General features: G+C 39.1%; 1 protein-coding gene across 5 annotated transcripts in view; it reads left to right on the top strand.

The window, feature by feature from the left end:
* Positions 1 to 18,884, top strand: part of fibcd1a (fibrinogen C domain containing 1a) — a 112,657-nt gene that overhangs the window by 15,888 nt on the left and 77,885 nt on the right. For all 5 annotated transcript variants that reach the window (XM_082188167.1, XM_082188166.1, XM_082188164.1 and 2 more), the window contains one exon: positions 14,492 to 14,971. In XM_082188167.1, the coding sequence (XP_082044293.1) occupies positions 14,492 to 14,971 (480 nt within the window). The remainder of the gene's footprint in view (positions 1 to 14,491; positions 14,972 to 18,884) is intronic.

The raw sequence follows: 18,884 nt of genomic DNA, 5'->3' as shown, positions 1-18,884 counted from the left end.
TCTTGAAGGTCCCCCATTTTAAAGCGAAGTGCATTTCGTGATGGTGATCGTAAGTGTGTGAAAGCTTCGATATTGAATGTCTGCGCATAATAAACTGAATTTTAAAACATTTTTGATTGACGTTATCCTTCTGTTACTTCTGGTTTGTATTTTTAAAAATGCAACTTGAAAATATTTTGTCTGACCCTTACAATTCTGTAAGGTTTTATGGAAATGTTTCATAAATTGTTTCAGCGGGACATTTTCTCCCAGTAGTTTTTCCTGGCAGGCTCTAAATATGGCTTTCTGGGGAAAAATGCCTCTCTGTAACCATTATTAAGTACCTCAAGCTGTGACTTCGGTTGAGTGATACAATTTTTCCTTTTTTCTTTCTCGATTGCTGAATTTGAACATTAAAATGAAATAGATTTATTTTATGCTAAGTATGCTACAAATACATTTACATATTTATGTAATTAATATAAATACCCTGCAATTATTAAATTGATATACTTAAAGTCTGTTAAACTGGATCAACTAATTTTGTACTTATTGCTCTTGAGTTATCCAGAACTAAAGATATACTTAAGTATATTTGATTGTGCTAAAGTGGAACTATTGCAAGTGTACTTTAGGTACACTTTAAATATCTTGCATTTAAAGACTGGTATTAAACATGGATCATACTATCCTTACTAATAGTGATATAACACATTTTAGGCCAAAATTTTTTTTGAAATGTGCAGTAAAGAAGTACTCAAAATAAAGGTTAATTATAATATTTATATCAGCAAGCGACGATGTCAGTAATGAATTTGTAGTATACTTAGTATGAAACAAATGTATTTTAAATACATTTTGGTATGTTTTTTTCCTCTAGGGAAGGCACTTAGATGTACCTTTGATGGTACTGGCCCAGTTAAAGGGATTTTTTTTTTGCTAATTTTTCTGGCAGTGAAGTATAAAGGAAGAAGAATTGGTATCAGAACCATTCGGCTGTGTTTTCCCCAGATGACCAGCGTTATTTTAGTATTGCTTATACTATTATGGATTTTTTTGTAATTTCGAATTTGCTTTATTTATTTCATTTTTCATTTTAATAGTAATTTTGTTGAGTGCTTTTGACTTTATTATTCACTTGTTTTATTTTACTTGCCATGGCAACATTTGTAAATTCCATTATTTTTTGTTTAAGTTTTTCATCTAGTATTCATATTTCATTTTATTTCATCTTTATTTCAATCAACAAAAACAATTTATAATCATTTGAGTTTTTAGTTAACAATAACAACAAAGACTCAATTTATTGGTAACACTTTACAAGAAGGTTTCATTAGTTAACATTAGTTAAACTAAGAATGAACAATACTTCTACAGCATTTGTTAATCTTAGTTAGTGTTAATTTCAACATTTACTAATACATTATTAAAATGTTACAAAATTACAAAAGTTGTATTTAAGTTAAAACACTTTGAACTAACATGAACAAACAATGAATGACTGTATTTTTTATAAATAACATTAACAAAGATGAATGAATACTGTGTAACATACTGTATGTATTGCTCATTGTTAGTTTATTTTAGTTTATACATTAACAAATGTTAACAAATGAGACCTTATTGTAAAGTGTTACCAATTTATCTTTGTTAAAAAATTGCTGAGATGGTATGAAAACTGTATTTTTCTCTAGTTTCCTCTAAACAAAGCACTTGAGAACCGTTATGATGTTCCAGTAAAATTATATAAAGCACCTCGGGAATGTTGTTTATTTCAGACTCCTAAACTAAATGTCACAAATGCATTTTTTTTTATTTATTTTTTTTGCGTGAAGGATGTAGAACTCATATTCTCCTTGTGCACAAGACATCCGAAACAACATTTCACTTGCTTCTCAAACATAAAGTGAATAACATTTTGAGATTTGTTTGCTCACTGTTGGCATCAAACAAATGAGACCTGCTTTTACATCTCATGCATTTGCTTTCTCTCAAATGGCATCCGTTGGTCCGTGTGTGTTTATGTGTGCACAGGCTGATCTTTTGTCCCCTGCAGTTTTGATCCAGCGTGTCAGAGCAAAGCCCGAGCTGACTTCTGTGTGTCAGCCATTAGGGAGCGGAGAGGAAGAGTGTGAATGGTGACTTATGGCATCCCTGCAGAAGCAGCTCTCTGGAGCCCAGAAGAGGCCTGAAAGACAAATCGCTGCCTGCACACATCGCTGCCTGTCCTTGGAGTGCACTGACAGGCAAGCCTGCAGAGAGAAGGCACTGTCACTGCTGCTTGCCACTCTGCAGAATTACGCATACACAAGCCACACACACACACACCACACGCTGAGGCTAAATCATGTCAACAGTCAGTTGAGTGGACACACAGTACAGTTGTAAACACTTTCTGTTGTATATAGCAGTAAATGTATACTTTGACTTGAAGATAATGTGTACACTCCCAAAGTTTATTTCGTAGAGGTCGCTCTGGCGTAGCTCATGCAGATGTTTCTTCTGCAGTATCTTAAGCTCAGTGAATATTTTGCCACACAATTGCAAGTATGGTAATGTTTTTATACAATGGTTAATTCAAGAAAAAGTTGGTATTAAAGGGATAGTTCACTTAAGAATGAAAATTCTGTCATTAATTACTCACCCTAATGTCGTTTCAAACCCGTAAGACTTCCGTTCATCTTCGGAACACATCTTTTTGATGAAATCTGAGAGATTTCTGTCCCTCCATTGACCGCTAAGCAACTACCACTGTGACGCTTCAAATACGTTTATAAAAAAATTGTAAAACGAATCCATATGAATTGAGTGGTTTAGTCCAAATTTTCTGAAGAGACTCGATCGCTTTATATGATGAACGGATTTTATTCACTTTGATCAGCGAAAATAACCAGAAGCTCAGCCAAACCTGCTTGACGGGTGAGAACAAACCTCATTGGTTCTTGCTGAAGCTCAAACGTGCTGCGTAACATGAGAATGAACCTCATTGGTTCTTTACTTTGTAGACACAATATTGCTACGTCAACATTTTTCCAAACAATCCAAGGCAGCATTAACTGTTTTGAATGAATTGATTCTGTGAATGATTCATTGACTCTCTGTTGCCTTTGGCTTGCTCAGTTGGGGATATTTGGGGATATTTAATTTTATTAATCTATCAACAATACTATTGATCAGCATTACCAAACGTGGACGTTTTCCACTAGAAACAAACATTGATGTATTATTTTAATTTAATACTGTGAAGCTGCTTTGATACAATCTGTATTGTGAAAAGCGCTATATAAATAAACTTGACTTGACTTGACTTGACTCTCTCATAAGAAAAGACACTTGTTTAATTCTTAAAGGAAATAGTGTTTTTGAATAAATGCCTTTAGTGAATTATTTATATTATAACAATTAAGATATTAAAGAGCTCAATTTTGAGCTTTCTTTTCTATAGCTTAAAAGGCAAGCGATATTCCACATAGTGTAGCAAATTAGCTCAAAATAAATATTAATAATAAATCATAACTTGTAATAATTATGAATATTTGGGCAAATTAATATTACAATCAATCAACCTGTTCGTCCCGTGAACACTAAGTGTTAATTGTTTATTAATTCTAAGAAATGTTAATTTCCAGGGAAAGGAAATGTCTTTCTTACTGTACAGTACTACTAAGAGCCTGTTGTCAAAATCTAAATCGTAAAATAAACTTTGTTGCAAGCAGAGAATCAGAACCATATACGTATTGTGCACAAGTTTTATTAACTAAATCACAAACATAACTAATCTAAACACACATACACACAATCGCACATACATGGGTAAAATGATAAGTGACAGAATGAAACTGGACGCTGGAAATGGAACTATGGAAAAGATCCATTTAACTAAAGAACCATCAGCTTATTATTTTCAGAGCACCTCGTTAAATGTATACTTGCATGGCCTTTGCAGTGAAAGCATTTCGTGAAGTCCCTGAAGAAGGATTTTGATGGTTTCATGAGTCTCAATCGATTTTTTTCTGCGTTGAATGAAGAAATGGTGATGAACTGGCATGGTTTGTTTGACTCTGTTCTGGTTGAAAGTTCTCTCTCTCTCCATGAACACATGGCTGGAGAGCACCTGGGCTGGAGAGGCCACGCAGAACAACCAGGAGAAGGGAGGAAGTCGGAAGAGTTGATGGTTGGAGTTCCGATTGACTTCTGCATTGAATGAAGAAATTGTGCCAAACTCCTGATGTTGTCCTTGATTCTGTTGTGGTTGAGAGAGTCCTCTCTCTCCAGAATGAGCACATGGCTGGTTGTGAGTCAAGGCCTGCTGCCCTAGGGCTTGGTGCGGCCATGAAGGACAGCAACCTGAACGTATCGAGAAGGCCAAGAGAGGGAAGGGCTTGTGTAGAGGCCATATAAAGCCTGAGAAAGGTTCCACCCCTCTGGGTTGGCTTGACTAATGAAAAAGGTGGAATTTCCAAGTGGATTTATGACTCTGTCTCAAGTGTGCTCACTTGCTTGTGCAGTTGGATTGGTCACTGATGAAGAAACTATTAAAGATTCTTGTAATACTAATATGTTGCGCAGCTATCGACATATCATATACACAATTATTTCGATCTTCAAAGTACCTCAAAGTACTTTCAAGTACCAACCATGTTTGGTTATAGAGACCAAACATGGTAAAATTGAGGTTTCATTGACCGTTGGTTCTATCATAAAATACATAGTAGTATCAGAAGACACTACACAAGATTTCAATTCACACAGTGTCCTGGGGTGCATGTTCATTTATAGATCAGTTTGTCTATAAATTAATGCAGGCAAGTCTGTTTTAAGGGCTGTGGGTCTTTTCTATGGCCTCTGCTTTTTCCACGTGACCACATTTTTTAGAGCAATAAACCGTCTTATCAGTGAGGAGTCATGGTAACTGAGGCCCTTCTTGCCCTAGTTGGGGGATGGGTCCGTAGATCCCAGAGTGAGTTTTAAAGATTATTTGTTAAAAATAACAAATAATTGTGTCTGATTTGTCTCAGTCGTTACAAGAGAGAGCAGACATACCTTTCCACACAGTCACGTACACAAGTCAAAGTTATCTAAGGTTTGAAGAACGGAGGTTTAGGGTCAGTGCAGGAGGATTATGATTAAAAATTGATGGCCAAGTTTTCAGATCCACTTTAGCAGCACATGGCAGCAATTTCATGAAGCAATATATACCATTGAAGTGTTTATTTCCTCTGTTCTCTGTGGCACCCACTTATTTCCTTCGAGAAGATGTAGAGCTCGGAGTATAATGCTTCTCTGAAAATGCTTTCAGTAAACGTCACACTGTGCTGATAGACAAAAAAACCCCTGCAATATTTATACAAACAGCGCTGTTTCTTGACCTGCACTTGTGTAGTTCTCAGTTTGAAGTTTCTCTGCTTGAAAAAACATGGTTTCTTTTTCATTTTAATTAACTGTAAGCGCACTACGAGTACTACAAAGTGCACTACAAATGCTAATTCATTACCCCTGCCTTGTTTACCTCTCTCACCCTATGCAGGAAGTAGAATTATTTTTATCACTCACCTCAGGCTATAATGAGCATGTTGCAGTGCTTTGACCTGCCAGTAACTCCTCAGATTGTTGGCGAGGCGCTGTTATCTGCTTTGGAGATGCTCGTGAGATGTTTCAAAGACACACAGAGGGCCCCTTCTCAGGATGTCATCACCTATTGGCTCAGAAAAGCAGTTCACACTTTAGTGCGATGCTGTTTTAATAGCCTCGGTGGAGCTGGTGGAACAGTCTGCTTTTGACAGCCTCGGGGACAGTCCTCCCCCCACCCCACGCACAGTAAACTATTTATCATTTCAAACCGGCTAATGAAGCCACATATTCTGAGCCAGCAGATTGTGCTGGTTTGTGTGAACGCATGTGTGTGTTTTGATTTGTGTGGATGCGGCAGTGCGGATCTCATGGTGAATCTGTGCTTGGGTTCCCGCGTCTTACTGCCGTGCGACGTTAGTGATAAATGAACTGGAGAAGAAGTGCTAAAGTTGTGTGGCCATTTTGCAGATTAAGAATAATCCCCTACATCTGGTCTGCCCAAAGCGCTAAGACTTACTTGTTGGGATTTCTGCTTTAAGGTTGTATCACAAGATATTTTTTTAGGCCTCGGGTTGCTGTGTAATTCAGAGTGAACAGCGTAGTGATCCCTTAATTCGTGTTGACGGGCGATGCTTTCAGGCGTTTGGCCTTACAAGTGTCTAATTTGTAAAACAACTGGAGCTTGACCACATTTAAGACTCGTGTTTTTGAAGGGGTCTCAAAGTGCTCTAGGGGTCTTCAGATGAAGCCTTGATCTAAACCAGGGGTCTCCAACCTTTTTTCATTTCAGAGCTATTTTTTAAAAATGAAAGTGGCCGAGAGCTACTCACGTAATACAATACTTAAATCTCTTAAATAATGTCACATAACTCTCATATTAACAACTATCCAAACTGTTTTAGACCTAAAAGAGTTTTTGTCGGCCTATATATGTCACCCTTAAATGTCAGAATTAATTTTTTTTTATTATAGAAAATTGTACTTTGCATATTATACCGTAATAACCAGCAAATAACAAATAAAGTTAGCATCAATATGCACTTTTTGTTTACATAAACATTAAAATAATATAAAAAATTATGGCCAGATTTTAAAGTTTTGACAAAAAAGGTTTTATAAAAAGATAAACCTCACATATTTTCAACATTTAAATCATTTTTATAAAAAGAATGAGTCAAAAAAAATGAATTACTGACATTTACAATGCACATTAGCTTATCTTTTATTATTAATAGTAAAATTAAAAGATAAATTACTGACATTTACAATGCACATTAGCTTATCTTTAATTATTAATAGTAAAATTCGGTCCGATTTTAAAAAATCGGTCCGAAAAACACTTGCTGTAGCTCTGCTACAAGATTTATTTACGGACAAGAGAAATGTTTGGGTGCACCCCCATCCTTCATGTTGACTGAGCTTTTAATTTTGTTACGGAAAGGGTGAAGCTGATTGGTAGGTTCTTGTCACATGACCTGCGGTGCGCTTGTGGCATTCTGAAAAGTTGAGATTTTTTTATCTCACTGCGCCTGGAAAAAATGCGCTTGCCTACATTTGAAATAACAAACTCGAGCATGCAAAAGCCGAGAAATATGAACGGCCCCTTGACGAGCTACCTCCAATCAGGCCACGAGCTACTGTTAGCTCGCGAGCAACGTGTTGGAGACCCCTGATCTAAACCATGGCAGCAACAATTGAGAGTCATAGAGTCAATTGTTTGGAAATCTAGATACTAGTTGTGTTGTATGTTTAGCTTTATAAATTCAGTAGCAGTGTTGCGACATCATTGCATGAGTATTTTGGTACACGACTATCTGCATCGGTAAAATAATGCATGCCTAAAAAGCCATTAGCAGAACGAGAATTCATAGAAATCATTTAGCTTTAAAAAAATAAAATAGAATAAGTTTTGAATAAGACCCCGTTCTCAACCCTAATGAATATAAATACCCTATATTCTGGATGTATGCTATTAGTAGGTCAACACGCATATTAGCAGATGCGTTTTCATCTGTCTGGGATTGGTTTTCTGCTGAAGCATTGAGAACATTAAAAGGTCACTCATCAAGACCCGTACAGTAGTTAATGAATACCCAGCACTCTTAAAACAGGGAGATCTGTACCTCAGGGGAAAAACTAAACAACTACATATATCTGACTGCCAGTCTGTTTATTTCACACTCTGAATGTATGTGCACAGCTGGGAGAGCATCTTTCTAACTTAAGCTCTTATAAGAAGATTAGGTCGGGCCTAGATTAGAGCCTTGAGGCACCCCAATATTTCAGCAGGAGCGGTAGATTTTATTGCAAGATGAAGGGACCCCTGAGCTAAAGCAAATGTTGTGGTATACATCATCAAGTCAATTATTGGATGCTGATTGGGACTGCTGTCCATCTGACTATTATCCTTGCATGTACGAAGACATTATTATGTCTTTATGTTTAAATCTTTTTCCATCTGTTTATCCATTAAGTGTGGATATTAACAGTAGCTTACAGTCTGTCTCACAGAGATGGTGCTCCATCTTGTAGTGCTCCACATGTATTAACAAACACATGTTTGTGTAAATGTTGACATACTTGTGTTATTTGTACTTAAGCCAAGTAAAAGCAAACTGACCACTGGTACAAATACTAAAGTAAAATACAGTTCCTAATTTTGTACGCTCAGAAGCTCAATGCAATTACACTCACTTTTGATTTGTGCTACGTTTGTCACTACAGATAAAATAACCAGTTCAATAAAGAAATGTAAAAGTAAATGCTATAATGGTTACCACATTGACATTAGAAATTACATATTTTCAAGGGCCTAAGGAATTAACAATGACTGCTAAGCCTTTGAAATATCTCTGCTATTCACATCGTAGTCTTCTCACATGCCACATACATATCCTAGATTTTATTTCTATGAACCTTTACTTTCAAAAGCTTAGTGTAGTTTAATATTCACTTAAACCATGCTTGTGTCAAGGTCATCTTAGCAATAAGATTATTGTACATATTAGAACATGTGACACCTAAAAAGTGACTTTAAAAGCTCTGACTTTAAAATGAAGCTATGCCCTAACAGCCTTTGAATCTCTGTTGAAATTGCCTGCAGCCTCACTGGCTGTTCATTGTATTGAAAACCCTTCAGAACACATGCATTCATTGAAAAACCAATATGAACCTGAGGCAGTTCACATTCTCATGATTTGTAATCAGCAGAGCTGCATTCATAAGATTAGAAGGACACACAAACGCAATGAATGTGGTTCAGGTTTTATTTATTGATTGAGTTATGATTAACCCATATGTGTCTCAAGGGATGCTGACCCTTCCAAAAAGATAATCCTTTGTTTCAAGAACAGAGAGAAGACCTGTCAAAAGACAATTTTCCCTGGTATCTCAACTTATATAACCTACAATTAAACTAATGATGAGCGAAACCACCCTGAGGACATTTTTATTGCTTGGAGGTTACTTTTCCATAGCTCTGGAGACTTAGTGGAGTTCTTCAATTATATTTTAACTTTTTCTCAGATGTTTCTCTTAAATTTCTTGATGAAATAAACAGAAGAACCCTGCGGCGCCCAAGTAGTTATCTGATATGACTTCCAATAAACACCCCTGTCCTCCAGTATGGATCCTTGAAGGATCTTTTCTCAATATGTCCTGAAAGTTTAGAGAAGACCAAGGTTTCGTACCATTCAGAATTGAATTGAGAATGCCTTTTAAATTCCAATTCAATTCCTCGATTTGAATTAAAATTCAAATCAACTCCCGATGGGATGTGGCCAAGTTCAGTTCAAATTCACAAATTAATTACAAATTAATTGAAAAGGAGACAATTCTTATTTTTCCACAACCATGGAAGAGACAGAGATTATTAACTTTACATTACTTATGATTTGATTTTAATTTGCTGTCTGTTTAATGTCATTGCTGTCAGGGAGAAACTATTGGGCTATTATGTAGATTTTATTGTTATTTCTAATAGCAAGGCTGTTTCTCTGTTATGCTTTTTTTTGTCGGAGAGCCAATGTCAAGAGCAGAACCTGACACCTCACCTACATCTCCCCGAATAAGCAATCACCAGCTCTGTCATGTGACGTTCCCTTCGTGTCAACGCATTTGACCTACCTCTCAGTTCCTGTGGCTGGTATCAGTGTCGATTCGCTGTGGGTCTTATAGGTCTAAGGTGGGCGGTGGAAAGAATGCGGTGGTGTTTTTGTTCCGCAGCTCCTCTGTTTCACCTCTCCTCATTCAAGAGCCTCGTCTCAGCGCACCAGATAAAAGCCCTTATCAAATATTGTCTGCGCTCAGCTGAGCGTGGCCCTCTAATCTTAACCTGTGTCTGTTCAGGGGGCATCTGAATACCGTCTGCCCACTAGACTGTGAGAGGGAAGTAAAGGTGCGTAGATGCCTCTGAAGGCGGCTACTGTCAGGGCCCGTGGCCTAGTTAAGATGCAAGTCGTGGAATGGCGGCCGAATGTTTACGAGTCCCAGTTTTTTCTCGTTAACACCCGTAGAGAGGCTCTATCACAATGAAGAAGAGCAAGATTGATGGGCACTTGTACACAGAATAGACGAGCTTGCTGCCTCATTGTTTCGGTGAGGATTTCTCGCAGGGCTGCTCTGGTGGGAAAAGTCGGGTCTCGCCCGCGTCTTTGTTGCCACGCGGCTGTATGCGATATGCTCACAGTGGAGGGGTCAGATATAAGCCCGGTTAATTCCAGCAGACAGCAGGTATTGTTGCTTTATTGTAACAAATTGATCTGAGACCGCTCTCGTCTGGTGCTGCATGATGAAGTAGGCTGGAGTCTTTTGTGCACATTAATTATCTTTAAAATAAAAATGACAATGCCTGTGCTCGACGCCATGGGACTGCAGGAATAGGGCCCTCTTCACCAGGCTCCACTTTTGCTTTTGTTCAAAGGTGTCTTGTGAAGAGATTCTTTATCACACGTATAGAAATACAATATAAAACCTCTGCAGAATAATATATCCATGACTCGGGGACAAAACACAGCTTTGTAAATTTAGATGTCTTTTACAGGGAGTTTTTGCATCAGAGCAAGGGCCATTATTCACAGTAGTGAGTGTTAAATCAACATCTCAGAGGGTATATGTCTTTTTATTGCATCTGTGAGTGTGTTTGCATATATGCAGATGTACAGCAGCCATATCACCCTGTAGCCATAAAGACTGGTTGCCCACTGAAGCTAAGCAGGGTTGAGCCTGGTTAGTACCTGGATGGGAGACTCCTGGGAAAACTAGGTTGCTGCTGGAGGAGGTGTTAGTGAGGCCAGCAGGGGGCGCTCACCCCGTGATCTGTGTGGGTCCTAATGCCCCAGTATAGTGATGGGAACACTATACTGTCAGAAAGCACCGTCCTTCGGATGAGACGTTAAACCGAGGTCCTGACTCTCTGTGGTCATTAAAAATCCCAGAATGTCTTTCGAAAAGAGTATGGGTTTAACCCCGGCATCCTGGCCAAATTTGCCCATTAGCCTCTATCCATCATGGCCTCCTAATCATCCCCATATACTGATTGGCTTCATCACTCAGTCTCCTCTCCACCAGTAAGCTGGTGTGTGGTGGGAGTTCTGGCGCAATATGGCTGCCGTCGCATCATCCAGATGGATGCTGCACATTGGTGGTGGTTGAGGAGATTCCCCTTTCCATGTAAAATGCTTTGAGTACCCAGAAAAGCGCTATATAAATGTAACTAATTATTATTATTACAACACTTAGTGATTTAACTTCAAATGGAAATGTTGGACTTGCTTGGCAAATGCTTTTATTCAAAGTAGTTTAAAGTGCATTCAAGCTATATGTTTTATCAGTGCATGTGTTTCCTGTGTATCAAACCCATGACCTTGGTGTTGTTTGCACCCTGATTTATGACTATTGGTAAAGTTGGCCAATGTGAGAATGTTTGGGGCCAGTTGACATAACTGTGATTTGCCTAATTGTTCCATCACTATAATCTTAATTATTTGAAATTATCTTAATGAACATGCATTTTTTATGCCTAAAACTTTGGTTTTCTGTGACAAAAAAAGGCACTTGTTGACAACTTTTTAAACTTAAATTAACTTGGCTTGAATAGATTTATATTAGTTATCTATTAAAAATGTTCTGCATTTGAATAGGTTGAAAATCACTAACCAGTGTCAGTGTTGTTTCGCCATGAATGCTATTCTCACTATTAACTAGTTGGTTATTAGCATGCATATTTATACTTATAAAGCACATATTAATGCCTTATTCTGCATGACCATATTCTACATCCCTTAATCCTACCACATACCTAAACTTAACAACCTTACTAACTATTAATAAGCAGTAATTAGGAGTTTTACTGAGGCAAAAGTCGTGGTTAATAGTTAGTTAATAGTGAGAATTGGACCCTAATCTAAAGTGTGACCATTAAAATCCTAATAATTTTAGCCTAAATTATGAATGTAAATTCTATATATTCATAAAATGTTTACATTTATAATCTTTTTTTTTTCTTTTCTTTTTTTTGTGCTAGGCCAGTGAATATGTTTCTGAACTGCAAATATAAATCTGAACAATTGGCCCGACTAGGAAAGCAGAAAGAGTCTTATTGTAGCTGTGCTCTGCTTCAGCCTGAGTGTCAGTGATTTAATTTCAATCATAAATGGCACTACGGCACATGGGCATTGAGTCACTCTGGCATATATGTAAAAATACAACAAATAAATGTAGAAAATGTACTCGAAGCTCTCGCGAGGGAGCGGCACCCGCTGTCAAGTGGAATATTGAAGTGGCACTTATAACAGCGGGGCGAGCGATGCAGGCTCCCCCTGAATAAAAAGACATAGCAAAATGATAAGCAAGCCCTCTCCAGTGCCTGCGTGGCATTCCCTAGTTTCCCATCAAATGTTCTTCACTTCATTTGTTGTTATATCTGCATTTGTTGCTGTATGCACACACACACGTCTGCACGTTGGCACACACTCGCGTGGATGAGAGAGTTGTCAACTCTGGGCACTTAACCAAACCGTAATATTGAGCTGTAAGGCTTATATCTGTGGTTTCTAGTCTTTTGCCCTGTGGGGATTTGCCTTCCTAGATCCTCAAAGGAAACACTGCTCATCTTGTCGTTTATATTCAAGCCCATCGCTCGAGCCCTGGGCAATCACAGAAATCAGTGTAAAGTGTTCACAAATGAGCTTCTGCCGCCCCTCCTCTTAATGTACATCGGCTTTGGCTTCATGCTACATTTTTAATGCACAATAAGAGGAAAACATGCTTGCATGCATAAGTGTTTTTGATAGGTCTGAAGACTGTATTTAAAGTAATGCTGTCAATTTTGTGAATCAAAAATGAAGGCAATTAATCGTGTCGCCTTCCCAACTCTACAGCAAAATGTATTGCTGTGGACTATTGGTCAGTTATGTTAAATTACTTATTTTATAATGTCTTTTCAGTGTCTATATTATTTGTTTTGTTGTTTTTGATTGATTAATCAGCATATCATGTAATTTATTTATTTATTTGTTTCTCAAATGATAGCCCTAATATATAGAGTGTCTTCAGTGTTCTGAAAATATGTAGGCTATAGACATAAATCTCAAAAAGATAGGAAACATTTTGAATTGGATGATCGGGGTAAGTTGTACTTATACATGAAAACATATACATGTCTTACGTTGTTCTGAACTGCAATACTAAATGAAAAAATGTGATCTTTAAACAGAATAAGTAAAATTTACAAATCACAATCCTGTTCAAAAGTGTACACCCCCTGGCTCTTAATGGATCTTGTTACTTTCTTTAGAATGGGTGAACATTTTCACCTCAAAATCATACTGTCACTGCTGAAAAGGGTTCAAATATGCAGAAGATGCTAGAAATCTACAGAATGTGCAGAACCTGGATGACTTTTCTGAAGAAGAGTAGGCAGTTTAACCGCTCAGGACAAACAAGAGACTATCACAAAACATGCAGTAAAAACAGTTGTCATCCAGGTAACAACACACATTATTCAAGGGTATGCAAACTTTTAAACTGGTTAACAATAACAGTAATTAGAAAAATAACATGCAGGTTTTATGATCCATTTATCTAGCACATTCTGCAAGGTTTATGTAAATGTATGCATATCATTTATTCTGATTTAAAGTCCCAGAAGTCATAATGAGGATGTGAGCAATTTCATATATTTACATTAAATATCACCCGTAGTACATTATAACAAAGAGCAAAGGATACACATTATGTGTAATTGATGGTTTATCTGTTTTTATCTTTCTCGTTCTCCCACAGTGAATATAGTTTATTTGCTTCTTAAACCAGTTAAATGAGTAGCATTTTAGCTTTATAGTGATTCAAAAGGCAAATGGTGCACCAAAAATGGAAATGTAATTACAATCAATATCAGTTTGCTTTCGCCATGATTCTTTTATCAGACCATCCCCAATTCTGAAAGTCTGGGCTTAGAGAAAATCCTGAGTTTCTACTGGTTGATGTTGCATGTATGCGCTGTGAATACTATCATCCTGACTTAAATTATCTGGAGCGAGGGATGGCGATTAGGTCTTAGGCAACCGGGCAAATACATTTCATTTTCCCATCTTTTATGAACACCTTTGTGAAAAGCCTGAATTTATGCATTCAGGAGTCTTCAGGTGTTACATAATGGCAGATTAAACTTTCAAGAAGCATCTCCATGCATGTTTAATGCTCGACAGGGATTTTTAGAAATTTGTAGGCTGCAGTTGTGGGAAACCTACTTTTGAATCTGTGTTATCAGTATATGTCAGATTTGATATGCCCTCCTGCAAGTTTAATCAGTGCAGAGTATTATATTATATATATAAAAAAAATAAAAAAATCTGTGCTGGTCATTTTAATGCTTCTTTTGAGACATGTTTTTGTATACTAATGCATCTTGTTCTCTGTCTCTTTTTCATGCTCTCTACAGAGGATGAGCTGTAGCTATCTCCTATGCACCATCCTTCTCTTTGTTGCCGTGTTACTGGCTGTCACGGTAACCGGGATCATCCTTCTGATGAACCATTACCAAGCGCCCAGCGGCCCCGATGGCCCCCCTCTCATCAGCACTAACCAGGATGAGGCTAATGCCCTGGTAACCATCGAGAGAGGCGACGGCTCCCGCATTAACATCTTCATTGATCCCAACTGCCCCGACTACAACAATAACTTCCTACGTCTGGAGGGTGTGCAAACCTCACTGCTGCACTCTCTCACCGACCACGACACTGATCTGAAGTCAGTGAAAGGGCAGGACCGGGCTCTGCTTGTTAAACTGGCTGAGGAGGTGGCCAAACTGTCCGCCCATGCCAGTCAGCTGAAGATGGAGTACAACGCTCTGAGACAAGGCCAGGGCAACATTGGACAGGAGCTCAGCACTCTGCAGACCGAACAGGGCAGGCTTATCCAGGTAAGTTTGAGAAATGTCACTTGTGCTGCAAGAGCAGGCCTGACAAATCAGCCTGAAATGAATTTTGTCCCTGTAGTCTTAGCATTATCCACAAAGCCAAATTCCTGTGCCTACTAAGTCTGAATTTCTGGCATGAAGAACTCGCAGAACGAGATTTTAAAATACAATGCTGGGAGGGTTCACAAAGAATGAATGGCGCCGTTGATAGTGATTTTTGCATTGTTTTAGCGCCATATTCACTAAAGAAATTATTAGGTGACAAGTTAGGTAAACGTGCAAATGAGACCACATTCACGCTCTTTCAGACTGGTTCTGGGTATGAGGTTGTTGGGAATGCTGCACACTGTGTGATCTGGCATACTTTGCTGGGACTTTGCGGCATTGCCCAACTACTTCTATCCAGGTACCTGATTCGGGACTTTACATCACTCATCTGGATATATGTGTTGTGAATTAATTAGAATAGAACTGTTTAATTAATTATCTTTAATAATAACAGAAACAGTTTTGTCATTTACAAGGTTGTTCAGAAAAGTCTACCCATAATGCATAGGGGGGCGAAAACGTGCAGATAGAAAAAGAGAGGGAAGAGAAATGAGATTGACTCCATGTGTGTGCACTGTATCTATGTTTAATCCTGTTCATAAACTTCGTTTTATTTTAATTCAAGTCGTCAATGGTCATTACTGCTTGTTAAGGAAGAAAAGACAAGACAAACTTTGGTGCCGAAACCCGGGATACCTTGCAGGCAACATCCGAAATGGCGGAGCGACTTGAAAGACTACTCAGAAAACGGAGAGCTGTACGTGGTTCCACGATTCCGCGGTTTCATGCAACTGATTAGGTCAGGTAATTCCAAAAACAGCCAGAGCTATCACAAACCATGTAAAAGACCAGACACATCAATTGAAATGAAGCAGAAAAAGCATAACATGCCATCAGCTGCAGTACTGCAAACCACCAGTCAAAGAATACAGAACTGTCTTTTCTGTGACAGTGCAGCACACAAAACAGAACTGTGTCCAGGAACTGATATTGCTGCACGAAAAGTAAAATTGATGAAACTGGGACGATGCTTTGTTTGTCTTGGGCCGAAGAACATTGCAAAATTCTGTAAGGCCAAGGTGTGCTGTAATGTGTGTGGAGGCAGACATCATAGTGCTGTGTGTGAGAAAGGAGAAACAAAGACTTCAGACACTGACTACAAAGATGATGTAGTTTCTTCATTTGCTTCACATTCTGTTAAGATACAGCCTAATATACAGAACGCTGTGCTTCTTCAGACTGTAAGAGCATGGGCAGAATGACCTGGTGAACATAAAGCATTCGCTGCTTAATGGATGGGGACAGTCAGAGAAGCTTCATCAGTGAGAACACAGTAAGAGCTTTAAAATTGCCTGTGACAAAGCAAGAAACGTTTACTCTTCATACTTTTGGCTCTGCAGCACCAGTAACATCAAGGCGCAACACAGTGAAAGTCATTCTGCAAAGCATCTGGAACAAAGAGCAGAAGGTGGAAGTAGAAGCGCTCGAGACCCCCCAAGTGTGCACTGCTGTGATGAAGATTCCAGGTGAGCACATTCAAGCAGAGTTGAAACGATCAGTGCTGAACGTACTAGGCTTGGTATGGAGAACTAAAACAGATTAATTTGTCTTTGACCTGACTGCATTGCTGGATGCTGTAGCTAAAAGAGAAAATACTAAAAGAAGTGTTCTAAAGCTTTATGCTCGCATATTGAACTCAATAGGTGTTCTTACCCCATTCACTGTGCGATTGAAATGCCTTTTCCAAGAGATGTGGATATGAGGCCTCGGCTTGGATGAGGAGCTGCCCACAGATCTTGCACAAGAATGGCAAGAGTGGTGTTCAGACCTTACACAGATCCACCACATACACAGTCCTTGTTGGTATGGAATAAAATCAGTGCACAGACACGACGCACATCAACTCCACATGTTTTGTGATGCAAGCGAGAAAGCTTATAGTACTGTAGCTTATCTGCTGCGAGTAGCTGATGATGGAGAAAAGACCACATGCCTTGTTGCTTCAAAGTCCAGGATAGCCCCCCCGAAGAAGATCTCACTGCCTCGTCTTGAGCTGATGGGAGCAGTGATTGGAGCACGACTAGGAAACAGTCTGTTAAAGCCTCTGAATATGGAGCTCCATCAAGTTCATATGTGGACGAATTTGATGATTGTGCTGCAGTGGATTCGCAGTCCAGCTCACAAATGGAAACAGTTTCTGTCAAACATCCAGTCCAGAGGGTCAGAAATCCAGTCTTTAACCAATCCTGCAACGTGGTCTCACTGTAAAGGCAAGTTCAATCCTGCAGAACTTCCCACCAGAGGTCAGACTGCAGCTAACCTGAAGGAAAGTGAACTGTGGTGGAAAGGACCTTCATTTCTGACTGCACTGAATCTATTGGAAAAGACCGATGAAGATCAAAGCGATGAAGATGTGACTAGTGAGCTAAAGCAAGGTCAGCAGATCATCGTTCAACTCAGTAGCGGCAGTGACGAAAAGGGAATGGAACCTGTGCTGGATTTACTGAAGTACAGTAAGCTGAAACAAGTTCTGCGAGTCAGTGCTTGGATCAAGCGGTTTGTGCACAATGCAAGTTCAAGCTCCAAGATGCGAGGTGATGAAATGTTTGAAGCCAAGAAGTACTGGATAAAGGTGACACAAGATAGCAGCTTTAGTCTTGAAATCAATTTGCTGGAAGCTGGTAAGACCCTGAACGCAGATTCAAAAATCAGAGACCTAAAACCTTTCCTTGACGAAGATGAATTGCTCTGTGTTGGAGGCAGACTGCAACAGTCAGACTTTAGTTACAGAGAAAAGCATCCATGGATTCTGCCCAACAAAGACAGATATTGTGAGCTGCTGGTTCAGCACAATCATGAATTTATCATGCATTCTGGTCTGAGAGACGCACTAGTGCAAATTAGAAGTAGATACTGGATTTTGCGAGCCAGACAAATTGTGAAAAGTATTCTGTCAAAATGTACTGTGTGCAAAAGATTTAAAGCAAAGCCCGCACAGCAGAACACTGCTCCATTACCACGAGACAGAATATCAGAGAACCCCCCCCCCCCCCCCCCCCCCCCCCTCATTTGAAGTAACTGGCATAGACTTTGCAGGTCCACTGTCTATGAAGAATGATCATGCACTATGCAAGGCTTATGTTGCTCTGTTCACATGTGCTGTCACTAGAGCAGTGTATTTGGAGCTGGTTTCAAATCAGTCAACAGAAAGTTTCTTGTTAGCACTCAAGCGATTTGTTTCCAGAAGAGGGCTGTGCAAGATCATCTATTCGGACAATGCCAAAACCTTTGAGAGAGCAAACCAAGACCTTAGTGAGCTGTGGAAAGCCATCAAATATCCACAAATTCTGGAATACTTCTCAGAGAAGGGCATCACTTGGCGTTTCATTGTAGAACGAGCAGCCTGGTGGGGCGGATTTTTGGGAGAGGCTTGTAAGGTCTGTGAAAACGAGCCTGAGGAAGGAAAGGCATCGCTCACCTTTGAAGAAATGTCTACACTCCTTTGCAGAAGTAGAGGCCACACTGAATTCCAGACCCCTCACCTTTGTCCACAATGAGCTCGACGAGCCGCAGCCACTAACACCAGCACACTTCTTGGTTGGTGAATGACTCACTTCCCTGCCTCCAAAACCATTTCCGGCAGACTATGATCATCCCACTGTGAGTAAAGAGGATATGACAAAAAGGTGGAGATACAGGAACCGACTCATGACCAACCTGTGGAATCGCTGGAGGAAGGACTATCTACTGGACCTGAAATCTGCACATTCCTGTAATACACAGAAACATACTGAATTTGAAGATGGGTGACATTGTTCATGGGGGAAGGATGTTGAGATAATTAGAATAAAAATGTTTAATTAATTAT

Source organism: Leuciscus leuciscus, assembly GCF_965113295.1.
Source record: "Leuciscus leuciscus genome assembly, chromosome: 13".
NCBI classification, from domain to species: Eukaryota; Metazoa; Chordata; class Actinopteri; order Cypriniformes; family Leuciscidae; genus Leuciscus; species Leuciscus leuciscus.
The sequence above is the reverse complement of the archived record's forward strand: the minus strand, read 5'-3'. Positions and strand labels throughout refer to the sequence as shown.